We start from the raw sequence: 14,105 nt of genomic DNA on the forward strand, positions 1-14,105 counted from the left end.
TCAGGGCCCCGCTCGCAGGGCTACACGGCGGGGGAGGGACCGCAACATAGAACATCTTAAGAACGTGAGTAACTAACAAGCTTGCATTTGAATTGGTTATAAAAATAGTGTAGGACTTGAACACCTTTTCTTACCGTGGATTTCATCTTGGTGATACTTTTATTTCCTTGAGTTTAGAAGGCCAGTGTTAGATCTGCCCAGTTGGCACTACTGTAATCCTCAGTCAAGTCTCTCTTAACCTCTTAAACTGTAGGCTTCAATCAAGCTTATTTTTTTATCCAGTAGTAAGTATTCAGTCTATCCTTAATTTTGCCTGTGCCTAGTGTCGATATATCCTAGCTGCCTTTTCTCTGAACATATTAGAACATATTTTAATCTGCTATTGCTCTGTACCTTTAAAAAGGCTTAAGGAAACAGAATTTTGATTGTTCTTACGAGAAATAGATCTCGCTACTATTTCTTTTTTCTTGCTTGCTTTGTTCTGCAGGATCCATAACAGTCCTGGATTCAAGACTGCAAAGCCCTTTACACTTCTTTCCCCAGAGGTGATGGGGAATGCAGTCGTATTGTCTATATATGGTTTTTAAAGGAATTTTGCCAACTGAGTAGTTTAGCTAGAATGTTCACATTTATAGTACTGAGTGCTTGTTTAGTCTGTATTTCTGTAAGTACTGTATGACTCTGGAAAAGTGTTTGGTAACAGCAATCAGAATATAAAGGATGCCATCAAGAAGCAAAAAAAGGACATCATGAGAGCTCTCTCACAACTTAGCAGCTATGAAAGGTGATATAAAATCCAGAAGTAATAAATGTAACAGTATAAACGATGCATTAATTGTACAAGTAAGAGAACAAACTGTAGTTTGATTGAATATCATTATTCAAAATAAATCCTGTCCAACATCTGAATTAAAGAAAGTTTGTGTATGACAATAGTAGTAGCAAACATATGTGGAAAGGTATTTTGTCACGTGATTCTGAAGAAAGGAAAATAAATTGTGGAACATGTTCCTTTTATCACAAAAGTGCATGGGATTGCATAAAAATAGAAGAAGATGGTCTAGCTGTTAGGTGAGTTGAAACAGCATTCTCAGTGCAGAAGGATGTTGTCAAGTTATAGAATGGGCTTTCATAAGTATTCATCTACAGCAGTGGAGACTCATTTATAGTTTATTTTGCAAATATGGTGAGGGAAGTACTTAAAAGACTAAGATTAACTGGGGTTTATTGACAGACATGGCATGGGTGGTATGGTCTTGAATGCAGAAAGCTTATAATTATAATAATACTATTGTAATACCAATAGTTCCTGAATTGAATGTAATTATCCTTTGTCTGAAGATTATCTGTATTCTGATCATTGCCCACAACTGTCAATATTGTATTGCTGTAGATTTTGAGAAGAAATACTTAAGAACTATAGAATATGACTCTTAAAGTTCATCTAGTTCAAACTTCCTGCAATGGGCAGAGACATCTTCAACTAGATCAGGTTGCTTGGAGCCATATCCAACCTGACCTTGAATTTTTCCAGGGATGGGGCATCCACCACCTCTCTGGACAACCAGCTGCAGTGTTTTACAATCTTCGCTGTAAAAAAGCCTTCTTCCTTACGTCTAATCTAGATCAAAACCAGGCTCTGCTAAAAAGCATTTCTCCATCTTTCTTACAGACCCCTGTTAAGTATTGAAGGGTCATGATAAGTTCTCTCCAGAGTCTTCTCTTCTCCAGGCTAAATAACTCCAAGTCTCTCAGCTTTTCCTGATAGGAGAGGTGTTCCATCCCTCCAGTCATTTTTGTGGCCTTCCTCTTCACTAAGAGCAGAGGGACAGAACCACCTGCCTTGACCTGTGGCCACACTTCTTTCGATGCAACACAGAATACTATGATAATCTTCCCTCAAAGAGTTGATGTTTCTGATAGTACTGCTTATGTGGAAGGAATTGATGTGTCAATACTTGGAGGTGTTTAGAGTCTTGATAATCAAAACAAAGCTGGGGATTTCTCTTCCATGCAGCAGTATGGCAGACAGCTGTTTCTGAAGAAATTTTGGAGATACGGATTACGCTGTATAATAGGTTAGTAGTACATCTTATCTTCCTTTATAGTTACAAGCTTTGCTTGCATGTCCCAGAACCTAAGTGTCACAGAAGGTAGTCAGGTGTGTCTCTGTGCAGTCTGAGATCTCATCCTACTCATAATCTTTCCTAAGAAGTCATGAGTATTAGAGCATGCAGGGAGAATCACACCAGGCTATAGTATTGTAACACCTTGAGGTAGAAAATGCATGTCATTCAGTGTGGCACACAGCCACTCCAGTAAAAATTACTGAGAGCTGCTACATGACAACAAAACACACTTGATATGCTGCTTCACTGAAGATTATTCATAGGGAGGGTTTTACAGTCTATTACATACAAGTGTGAAGGAAGAAAATTATATTGAAAGTTGATCTACTGGAATAAATAACTTGTTTTTTTCTAGATTATTTTATTGGGTTTTAGCCTGATTTGATGACATTGAGCAATCTGTGTTCTGCACTTGAATTGAAATTCAAGTCTTGTGCAGATAGACTTACTAAACATTCATTGTTTTCATTAAACAAATGGAAGATTTCTGTCTCTATTATCACATCACTATATGTTAAGAACATAGATGAAAACAAAAAAGAACTATCTTGTGTAACCACAGAAAGAAACATATGGAAAACAAAAGCTTTTTAAAGCAAATATGTGAAATGAACTTGTAGAGTGTACATGGTGGACTTGCAAAGCCAGACTGTTAATTTTCAGCGCAGACCTACAGTTACTTCAGCCTTTCAGAGAAAAAAAAAAAAAAAGAAAGTCTGGAGTAATTCATGTGATATTTTGCTCAAAATTATTCTGACATTAGTTTTGGGGGGAAAATGGAAGTGTTAACAAACTCCGTAAGGCCTTAGTCATCTACTGAGTATTTTTAGTGGTTTTGATTTTCATGGTCTTTTTTTTCTGGTGGGCTCTGGGTTCCAAAGCAACGTGACTGATTTTCAGTGCAGAAGCTTTTTACTGGCTTAGGTTTTTTGATAATTTGCACTATTTTTTGTGAAACCTTTTCTTAGCTACCATAAGAAAGAGAAACCTCCCAGAGGCAAGACTTGAATATCTCCTTCTAATGTTTCTAGTCTATTCTGAATTAAATGACTGCACTCCTTAATGAATTTCCTAATTAATTTCCATGTTAATTGGTAAAAACAGCTTACGTTAAATGTTTTGCACAGTATGGAAGTCTGGGATGGGCTTTCTCTAGTTCTTACACAACTGAATTTGTGTAGTATTTCTTCAATAGGAATCCAGGGTGGTGGCGGGGGGGAGCTGCGTGAGCGTGGGGAAGTCTTTGGAGAAGGCTTGGAGGTTTCACAAAAAAAAGATGGAAGATGGGAACAGGACATACTAAGTAATTTGAAAAACTGATGATGTCCCACATTAGAGCTAATTTGCACTTTTTAGTATGTGGAAAAGTTTTAGTCACAAGAACTTGTACTATAACCTCTTGAATATGTGGAGTCTTTTTTTCAGTCAACTGCATGTTTTCAACTTAAGTTTACTTAAAGTTTTACTGAAAAGAAATGTACAAAGACAGCCATTCAATTGAGGATTAATCACTATGGCAACAGAAATGTGGTGACTGAAAAGGGGGAGGATGTATTCTCCCCTTAGCTTCCTGCCAGCTGTCATATTCAACCTCTGCGGCATGAATTCAGGCCAATATATAGACTGTGACCAGCTCTAAGAAACTTTATCTGTATTTTTATAAATTCGTACAAGAATTGCACTATAAAGGAAGACTTAATCCTCTGAATTAGATGACAGACTTTTGGCACTATTGCCAGTGTTTGACAGAGAAATAACGAGATGCTTTGTAGTAAAACCTGGATTAATGGTAAACCCTTCTTTATGTTATTGCAATGTGGTGTAAATGAGAAAACTAAGCATGCTGTCAGCCTAGCAAAAAACATGCCCTTTGTATCTCCAATGCAGATTTAAGTACTGTTGAGAATACTGTAAATACAAAAGTTGTGTCATTAAGAACTCTGCTTTATCTTATTTGTATTACATTGCCATTTTGTAAATTATTTAAACAAAGACTTCTATCAGTTGTAGTAACTCTGATTGCAGTGTGTTTGCACAGCCTTCGGATTCAACAAGTTTAGATAGTTGTTTACAAAGAGAAGGCTTTTCGGAGATAGCATGCCTTTATCCTTGCTCTTCTAGGATGGGGAAAAATTCAGCTTTAAAGTAATTGTTCCTGAATGATTGGCCTGTAATGCTGTTTTATTGAGTTTACTGGTTCAGTTTGCAATGGAATTAACCATTCCACTATTCTGCTTTCGGTTGTGTTTTTTCAATGTAGTGAGTTAATATGGGACATTCTTTGAAGCTTGTAATGGAGTTTTCATTATGATGCATGTGCATGGCCTTTGGTTTTGCTACTCTTTGATGGAAGGATGAGAAGGTGAAAGAAGATGGGTACAAGTCCACGAGCTTCTGCTGGAATAAGCAATTACCTTAAGCTTTGAATTCAGAGACAGGCTGAGTATCTCCTCTCATTCTCAACAGTAGTAATAACCATATTGATTCAAGATCAGCTTTTTGGTGAAAGACATTGATATCTCCTACAGGAATTATTTTAGCAAAAGGTTCAAAATTTAAGTAAGATTGCTCCCAATGAAAAATTCTTGCTCTGTTACCTGGTTGTAGAAGAAACAGACTCGGAAGTAAATGTGAAATAGAGAGGATGCAATCTGTTCTCACTTGATATAGTAGTCAATTCTCCACTACCAAGCAAAATATTAGAGTTTATGGAATGTTCTTGGTCTGTTTATTTATGCAGTAAAGCTACGTGCAACAAATGGGAAAATGATTACATGTTACTCTAAAATTTATTTAATTTTATCAGCTTTGCTTTTACTGGTCTCTTGGTGTTGGCAAAATATTTTGGAGGAGTAATTTGGATCCGTAATAAATCTTAACAGTTTTTATAACTTGAAAAATTTTTCTGCTGTTAGTCTACTGGGATACATTCAAATATTAGATACACTTGTAGTCGTAGCCAGCATCCTTTGTTTAACTCAGAAAGCTTGACGTAAATATAGTTATACTAAAGTATTCTAAAATTTTAAGGTAGGTTAGCTTCATTTTCTAAGACAATTAAGGTACTGACTGTTAGCTACACATTACTTGTAATTCTCATTCTACAGCCTTACTTTGTTACAACAGCAGACATATTAATTCAGAGACTGCTTTTCCATTAAGAAAGCTAAATTCGAAGGGAAAACAAATGTCCACATCAGAAATAATTCTGAGATATTGTAACATTCAGGCTCATTTCAAACTGGAATTTGTAGTTCACCATAAGGCTCTGAAGTACACAGTTTGTTCAGTAGCGTGTTCTTGGTAAGTAGAAAAGTAATTCTGGTTTATTTAAGAATCCTGTGAAAGTAGAGACATTTTTTGCTAACTGTATTCATGGTCTTCACCATGTGGACCTCATTTTTAAAGAAATCACATGAAATTTTATGTGGACACTATTACAATTTATCTTCCCTGACATGTAGAATAATTTAAGGAGAAATTCTTGTATGACATGTACATGTCCGAGATTACCTTTAAAAGATCCCTTCTAACTCAGACTACTCTATGATTCTGTGTAGAAGAGAGAAGGAAACAAGACCAAGAATGAACAGTCAGGTATCAAACATTTCTTGGTACTTTGTGTATATCCTGACACCAGAGAAACATAGGTAAAATAAAAATAGTGTGCAGGAATAGCATATGTTAAAGAAAAGCATATGGAAGGGTCATAATAATTAATATATATAATCAAAAAAACTGCCAGGGGGGAAAAAAATCCCAAAACAACAGAAACACCCAAACCAAACAAAACACAAGGAAAATTGCAAAGGGGAAAAAATTAGCTGAAATAATTTAGAATTGTAGTTTGTGTAGATAAAGGCACTGGAATGCAGTATCAAATAATTGAATTAATAATAATCATCGAAAACCAACTCACAATGTAGTGGGAAAGTCATGTGTTTTCTCAAGTTTTGAGGAAAGTGGGAAAATATAAATTAGGATATGGCATAATGGTTTGGTATTTGCTTGTAAGATGTGTTTTAAGAGGTCAATCATACTGAATTTACTGTGTTGCTTTTGTATTATTTGGCTGACTGCAAGGCAACTAGACATTTTAGAAGGCTATTCTTGTTTATTTTAGAAATGTAAACAAACAATGAAACTGCAATGATAAGTGTCCTGGATATCTGACAGCAGTGGTTTCGTGCACACCTAAGGAGAAAAATCTTGTGACACTGGAGGCTAGTCAGAGGGATTATTGATGACTGAAAGTCAGTATCTGGCATGATATATCGTTACTGTAGGGATACTTTGGGTAATGAGGCAGTAAAAGAGGGGAAGGTGCTTGAACGCCGTGCAGCTATGGATGAAGATTACACAAACATTTTCAGCTTCAGGCTTCTGAAGGATGTTCATTATCCTCCAGGTCTGAAGGATGTTTGTTATCCTCCAGGTCTGCTTTCTTAACAGATTGCCACAGACATAAGACAGCTTGAAAAACAAGTATCCCTGAATCTCTATCTCTCTTTTTTCTCTACGTGTCTTACTCCCAGCTTCTGCCCACTTACTCTCCCATATCTTTTCATCTTGCTGTATTTTAAAAGGTGAAACATGGTCGTCCTTTGCCTTGCTTGAAGGGACTAAAGAAAAGGAAGTTACTGGCTTAAGGTGTCCAGTCATCTCAGTCATGTCTGATGATGCTTTTACATGGACTAGCATTCATTGCTCCGGAGTATAGAGCTGCCTCTTTATGCCTGTTACGGGGACGACAGATACTGAAGTTTTGTACTGTCAAAGAGAGACAAAAATGAGGTTTGGTAGATGTATACTGTTTTTAAATAACTGCTGTAACTAGGCAGCGGGAGGCAGATTGTCATAGAGAGCTAACAGATCCAAGAGTTGTAGATTCAAGGTGGAATCTTGAAGTACAAGTTACTGCTGCATTGTAACACTTTAATTTTTGCTTGATGCCTATCCTCATTCTTCTTGAAGTGTTACCCTTAAATGGGTTGTGTGACACTAAATGTGCAGATACTACCATTTTTCTAGACTCTTGATTGCTGCATCCTCTTAGATAATACATAAATCAAAGAAATCAAAACTCATTTTTGGTATCCAAAACTCGATATATACATTCAAGGGTAAGAGATGTGCATAACAAGAAGGGATTGAAACTATTGTAGACTAAATGGAACATGAAAGGTGTCAATAAATGCTTTCTTTGAAGTGTTTTTCAGTTGTAGTAAGAATCCCTGGGTTTTCTGAACATTTTAGAAACCATTTTCTGCACAACTACTTAATTATCCCTCTTCTTTCCCATTGCAATATATAAAAAGTTTTTTAAGAGTAAGTGTAGCAGATCAAGGGGGAGCAGAAGAAAACAAGGATAAGACAGGAAGGACTGGCTACAGTTTTGTGGGTTTTTCCCTAGTTCACAATAGCACTTCATAATTTAATTTTATTGTACTTTCATTAACTGTTTCTTTGCATTTACTGGGTTATTTCTGGAATATAACTTTTTCTCATTTAATTTTTTATATTAAAAAACACTGCCTTCTACTAAACCACTTGCATGGTCTTTGTCTTGTATGTATGCCTTTGAAAGTAAATAAAGTGTGCATTTCTTTTGAACTTGCTGTGAAGGTTTTCGTGACAAAATGGAAGTGCACAAAGTTTAATAAAGTAGTAAAAATATTTCATTTAGTAATTAAATCGAAAATTTTTATCTTTGATGTCAATGTAATTATTTTGCTGTACCTTCTAGCCCTCACCCCAAAGTTTGTGAAAACAGAAATGTATAATGGTGTTATAGATATTTCAATATAGACAAACTTCATTTATCAGATGACCTCTAAGTATGTGGTCAAGTTTAAGTGAAACTTTTCCACTTTGATCAGCAGAAATTTTATAACATGCACTGCAAAGGCATACTGTGTTTAATGTATTTAAATATTTAGTAAAGCCTTTCCTGCTTGCTGTCATTCTTTCTGTCAATATTCTTTTAACATACAGCAGACACTGTATGTTATAGCATACAGTGAAGGATTTTTTTTTCCTTTATTATTCCATTGTTTTGGTCGTAGGATTTACTGATTCATAAAGAGTGTGACGTTCAGTAATATAAACAGATTAAATGTGCTAGTGTCCATAGAGGAGCAAGAGTCAAGAAGCTCCTTGCTGAATCAAGTTGTCTTAATTTCAGACTTGTTTTGTGAGATTATTTTATGCATAAGTGTGATAATTGGTACGAACATGACCAGCACTATACTATACTATTGCATTTCATGTAGAAGTGAGAGGTGTGGAAGCAGCAGTTTGTTAGGGAAAGTGCTTGAGGAACAGAAAAATACAGAAAGCTGTTGAAAATAAATTTTCATTATGAGACCAGTACTTTAGAGAGCAAATATTGAAAGATAATTGAAAAGGTAGTGGCCATGAGAGGAATGAATTAAGGAGGGTAATACAGGAAGTCAAATTCAAAAGAAAGCAAAATAGTGTAAAACGTTGACAGTACTGGAATATTGACTGAAGTTCTCACTTTTTTGATGGTAGTGCTAATAGAAAGATAGAATATTTTCATCTCATTTTGCAAATCTTACTTCTACGTAGACCCTCTCATCCATTATATCACTCAGAGTAATAAACATCAGATTTGACCTTTAAAAAACATGGAGACATCTAAAAAACTAAGTGTTTTAGGTTTACTTTAAAAATGTTTTATTTTTCTAAAAAAAAGGGCCTGGATTTGTGGGCGGGGTGTTAGGCTTTCTAAAATGTTTGCCAGTTCAGCAGAGTCAGTTGTGTTTCAGCCTAACTGGGTATCATTTAACCAATTGCCTTTGCTCCAGGGAGCTGGGAAGTTTTTCAGGAGTGACTCACAATGGCTGCAGACTTTCACTGGAATTAGCTCCTGCAGTTCTTGCAGTAATTTTTTACAGTAACCTTTTCTACCTTGAGTTAAAAAAACCCCACCTTTGAGCAACTTATTTAAGTAGAAGAGATGCTCTTTGTATGTATGCAGTGGTATTTTGAAGTTGTTCTTTTGGGTGGGGCAATGTGGGTCATTGTACCTAAAATTTTATGCTTCCAGAACTAAATACGCCTTTTGTGCATTTATATGCAATTAGCAATACTTCTATCATTAAATGTGGTTCTTTGCAAAGACAAGCAATTTTATGACTTTCAGTGTGTTTACAACATTTGGCTTTTTTCCGAAAGACATTAAAAATCTTCTGTGTTTGAACAGATGTGTAAACGAAAGTATTACTGCCTCTTATGCTTTGGTCTTGTTTAATAAGAGGTAGATGGATGCACGTTTATGGGGGTTTTACATAACTTTAAAACAGGCATTGACAAGGTTAGTCTTGTATTCTATTCAAGTCATACTTTCTTGAATTACATTATACAGCCCTGATTTCCAAACAGAGTGACAAATACACTAAGTCTTACTATAGTGAGATTGGAATACTATGAATGTTTTTCATGCAAAAAATCTATAAAAATAAATATTTTTTGAAACTATGACTGCTTTCTTCTACATTTTCCAAGTAGAGAGCTGTATTACCCATGCATACTTTAAAAAAAAAAAAAAAAGTTAACGAATGTATACAGAACCAGCAAGAGTATTGTAGAATATTTATGCTTTAAGTAATATCTACTATTTTAATCTTAATTTTGTTACTAGTATTATACCGTTATTGGGAGAATAGGATTTTTATCTTAATTGAGGTGGGATTTCAGTTTTGTGTAGAGTAACTTATAATGATGAAGTGAAATTTTAATCTTTGGAGCTGTACATTTGTCTTAAAGTGCAAATTTATGCCTGTAGGTTCTGTAATATTGACACCTCTCTCTGTATGCTTGAGGTTGCTGAGCTTGAGGTTACTTACCAGGGGGGTGAGAACACATGTGAGATCCTAAAGCTCGAGAACATTGTGAACAGCCCATGGAAATAAAGGAAATGGACCACGGATCAAATAGAAAAGCATTGGGAAGAAACAGTGTAGATCTGAAACCAAATTTTGAACAGCAGATGGCAAGGTGTGAATACAATTTGTGATTTCATCTCTAAAGTAGTATTAATAGGGAGACAGGACATCACTAAGCAGCTATTCTTTTCCATGATCTCATTTGAAAAAACAAACCAACCAAACAGAACAAAAAAACCCAACCAAAAAAAAAAAAAAAAGGAAAAGCATCACCAAACCAACAACAAAAAACCCCCGACAAAATACTTTGTAGCTTTTTTTAATGTGGGTTTTTCTTCTGTTTTTCCATGCTTTTCAAGCACATTTTTAAATTTTCTTATTTCCTTTGACTGCCCTTTTGGCAAAGGGGAAATTTTGATGAGAATTTGTGAGAATTTCAGAAAAATAACTGAGGTGTAAATAGGATCATATTTTTGTGCAAGATGTCAAAGAACCAAGACTTCCCTTCAATGTCTGTGGAAATTTGCAACTGAGTAGGGAGACGACATTTCATCTCTGAATCCCAACCCTAGCATTCAATCCAGTTATGCTAGCTATGAGTGACAGAATTGGGTGCACTTGGGTGCGTTGTTGTATCAGAGAGACAGCTGTTCTAACCATTTCAATGTCTCATTTTACTAGAAAAATGATGAAATCCCAGAAGACAATACTTCTGAGAAGAACACTGTTAAGGAAAGGCAAGAAATGTTGACGAACAGTAAGCAACATCATCTCTATGTTACGCATCCTGTGATCCAGAGAAACAAAAAAGTACACAGACTAGGTTCAACCACCTTCTTGATTGGAAAGACACCCAAAGGAATACGCAGGTGAGACTCTTTTGGTGAGTTGGAAGTAAAGTTGTTGGAAGTAAAATTCAAAGGTTGAAAAACAAACTTCCCTTTGAGTAGTTGCATTTGTCTTTGTTTCAACTCTACTCAGGGAATACTGTTATTTTCTATGGCAAGAGTAGAACTAGTAGGAAACTTCGACTTACTCTATGAGTACTGTAATTGATTAATAAAATTAATTGAACCCACAAATTACTTGAACATGTTGATTCAATGGTCATATATTACATAACTGTGTAGATGTCATCACCATGAGTGTTTGTGGTATGTGCATCACGGGCTGCTACAAAACAGTATGTAAACTGTATAGAAACGAGACATCTTATCATGTTAGCTTCTGACTGCCTGCTAGTTTTGCCCAGATCTCATCACTTTCATGAAAGGCTGTTAAAAAAACTGGGCTTCATGTTTCTTTTTTAGCTTGGGGCTCAGTATTTTTTGATAATCTCTTTCAAGACTTTTTTCCCCCCCTTATTTTTGGAGGGTTAATAATTTTTCTGTTTCCTTGTTTTCCTTTTTTCACAAATGATTGCTATGATTAATATGGATATTAAATTCCATTATTATGTGGATAGAAGTTCAATAAAAATAGCCCAGTGGTTTGTGGAAATAGGAAGTGGAAAGCTGTAGCTAGCTAAGCAAACCTACAGAATAAGTATTTTCAATATATTTTCAATTTGCCTTGAGACAAGTAAATTACTGTGTGAAAGTTGGTATCTAGGTAATGCCTGTAAGCATTCAGAAGCTGTCATATCAGCTAGCTGGCCTCAGTTACCCAAACTGTTATTGTTGGGAGTGCTGGGTTTGTTTACTGTTACAGACACTGAAAATTATAAATGTTTATGAGGCAGGAGAACCCTTCATTCTAAAAATATTCAGAATCATAATCAGTTATCAATTATTCACTGAGGTAAAACTTTCAAAGGCAGTGAAGTGACTAAGGCTATTATTCCAAGATCCTAAAGCCATATCTAGCAAAAAGCTTAAACAATTCACTCTTGAGCGTTAAGCAGGTTGTTAGCACCTGACATGCCGCTAGACTTTGTTGTACATGTGGATGTGCCATGGAGTGAATGAGGATGATTACGTGCCTCAGTTTGTTGTAATTGTAGGGCAGAGTGGGAAGCTGTCTGCAGTCACCACATTCAAATAATTGGAGCTAGACAGTCAAATAGTATTTGAGGCAAACAGGGGTAAATCTTGCCTGATTGAGGGCTCTTCTGGAGCCCTCATACAGGAAAGGTGACATGTTTCATATCCTTTCTCTGACATTGGAGTGTAAAACCTACCTCTCCGGCCTTCCAGTAAGGTTCCCTGACCCCAGACTAGGGCTAACTCAACTAGAGTGATGTCTTTTAATGAGAACTTGGCTTTTTAGCAGAAACAAATATTCCATAACTCACTGCGTAGGATGATGTGGACAATGTTTGTCTCCTGTGCATGGGTTTATCCAATTTTTGTTTAGCAAAAAGAGGACTTTCTTTAAAAGGACTTGGAACAACTATTTCTTCCCTGTTCCCCCACCCCCCCCCAGCAAAAAAGAAAGAAACCAAGTCATTCTACCATCTGTCCATCTACATCTTTTTGGTAGCTAAATATGTTCTGAAACCTGGTCCTTTGCTATGGTATCTTACCTACACTGAAATTCAGTAAGTCTTTGAATTGTAAGCTAAGGAAATGAAAATGTAGCTTGGGATTCAGTTCTTCTGAAGTCATTATTCTTTCTTCTCTTTGCTAATAAAAAGAAACAGTACTCCTAATAGAGAAGTTAGTTTTGATGATTGCTTTCTGGGTTATGTGAAGGAGGTGAATTGTATTAAATTTCTTGAAAGCTGCTTTTGTTTCTAGTTAAGGGTGTCGACATAACACATTTTTCCTTCTTGATAATTACAGGAGACAATTTGAGGAAATGGTATCCCACTTTAATATGAGATCAGTAAAAAACCTTGCAGAACATATTGTAAAAGCTACATCAGAAACCAGGCAGAAGATGTTGAAGGAATTCTATGTTTCCAAGCATCCAGAGATGGAGCCTTTCTTCTCAGTTGAAATACCAGCACAAGCTTCATGTGCCTGTGAGGAACGAGAACTGGGCACAACACACTCCAGAAAAAGAAAATCCACTGTTAATTTTGGAAGATCTAAATCTAGACCTTCATCAGCTAAAGGACTACTTCTGAGTAGAACTACAGAAACACAGACCCAAGAGAGCCATAAAGGAGAAGCAGAACAGCTTCACAATGACTCCTACTTGAAAGATATGTTTGTTGATGCAAAATATAAACAATCACCCACTGTTGCTGCTCAACATATTGAAAGAAGAAACAGTCAGGCATTCAAGGATTTTATGGCATCTGGCTCATTAAGCAGTAAATCAGAAATAATTGAGGTGCTGCCTATAAAAAGTTGTGAAGGACAGCAAGACTCAGAAGGAACACAGCTGCCAAAAAAAAGATCCCTGTCTCAGTCAGAAAATGGAGAGAGAAAAACTCAGATTTGCAAGAAGAATTCTTTTGTGGACTTACTTGGAGATACCTCTATTCTTGATGACATCTTCAGAAATTATGGAAATGGGTCTACAGGATCACCAAGGAGATTCTCTTCAGGACTAGCAGAAAAATCAAAGGGGAGACCAAAAGATTTCTGGGATATGCTGAATGAACAGAATGAGGAGAGCCTCAGAAAGCTCACAGATATAGCAGTCATAGAGAAACTTTGTGAAAGATCCCCTCATTCCACAGTGGCAGAAGAGAGAGAAGTATGTGAAAGTTCTCTTTGGAAAAAAAATGAAAATTTTCTATGGAAAAAATACAGTGCAGATGATTGAGATGAACCATCCACTGCTAAATCTTACAATGTATTAAAACAAAAGTTTTCTATGTAAGTTGCACTATAACTCTTTTATTTGAACTTTGACAGCACTATGCCACAAAACATGGTAATTCCATGAAATTAAAGGTAAAATGATGGATTCATATTTATAGTGATACAGAATTTTACAAGTGTGAATATGTATGCAATTACATATGCAGTGTATAGTACATATGTGCATAGTCGTGCATATGTATTATATATTGTAACCTATAATATATAATGATTTTATATTAAAGTTTTTTAGAATTTTCTAAGTGCACTTTGCTTTCTATGATTCTGTTTATATTGCTAGGCTCAATAGC

The 14,105-nt window shown here is 35.9% G+C and overlaps 2 protein-coding genes across 2 annotated transcripts in view; both read left to right on the top strand.

The window, feature by feature from the left end:
• Positions 1-10,151, top strand: part of ERCC6L2 (ERCC excision repair 6 like 2) — a 51,556-nt gene extending 41,405 nt beyond the window's left edge. Inside the window, exon 18 of the mRNA XM_017733338.1 lies at positions 9,977-10,151. Coding sequence (XP_017588827.1) covers positions 9,977-10,066 — 90 coding nt within the window. The 3' untranslated portion in view covers positions 10,067-10,151. The remainder of the gene's footprint in view (positions 1-9,976) is intronic.
• On the top strand, positions 10,063-13,813 carry LOC103614933 (DNA excision repair protein ERCC-6-like 2). The gene is given in 3 exon segments (XM_017733353.1): positions 10,063-10,151; positions 10,721-10,908; positions 12,823-13,813. Coding segments are annotated over 2 exon segments (1,116 nt in total). The 5' UTR covers positions 10,063-10,151; positions 10,721-10,783.
• The last annotated feature ends 292 nt before the right edge of the window (positions 13,814-14,105 follow it).

This window comes from Corvus brachyrhynchos, unplaced genomic scaffold (genome assembly GCF_000691975.1).
Source record: "Corvus brachyrhynchos isolate BGI_N302 unplaced genomic scaffold, ASM69197v1 scaffold424, whole genome shotgun sequence".
Taxonomy (NCBI): domain Eukaryota; kingdom Metazoa; phylum Chordata; class Aves; order Passeriformes; family Corvidae; genus Corvus; species Corvus brachyrhynchos.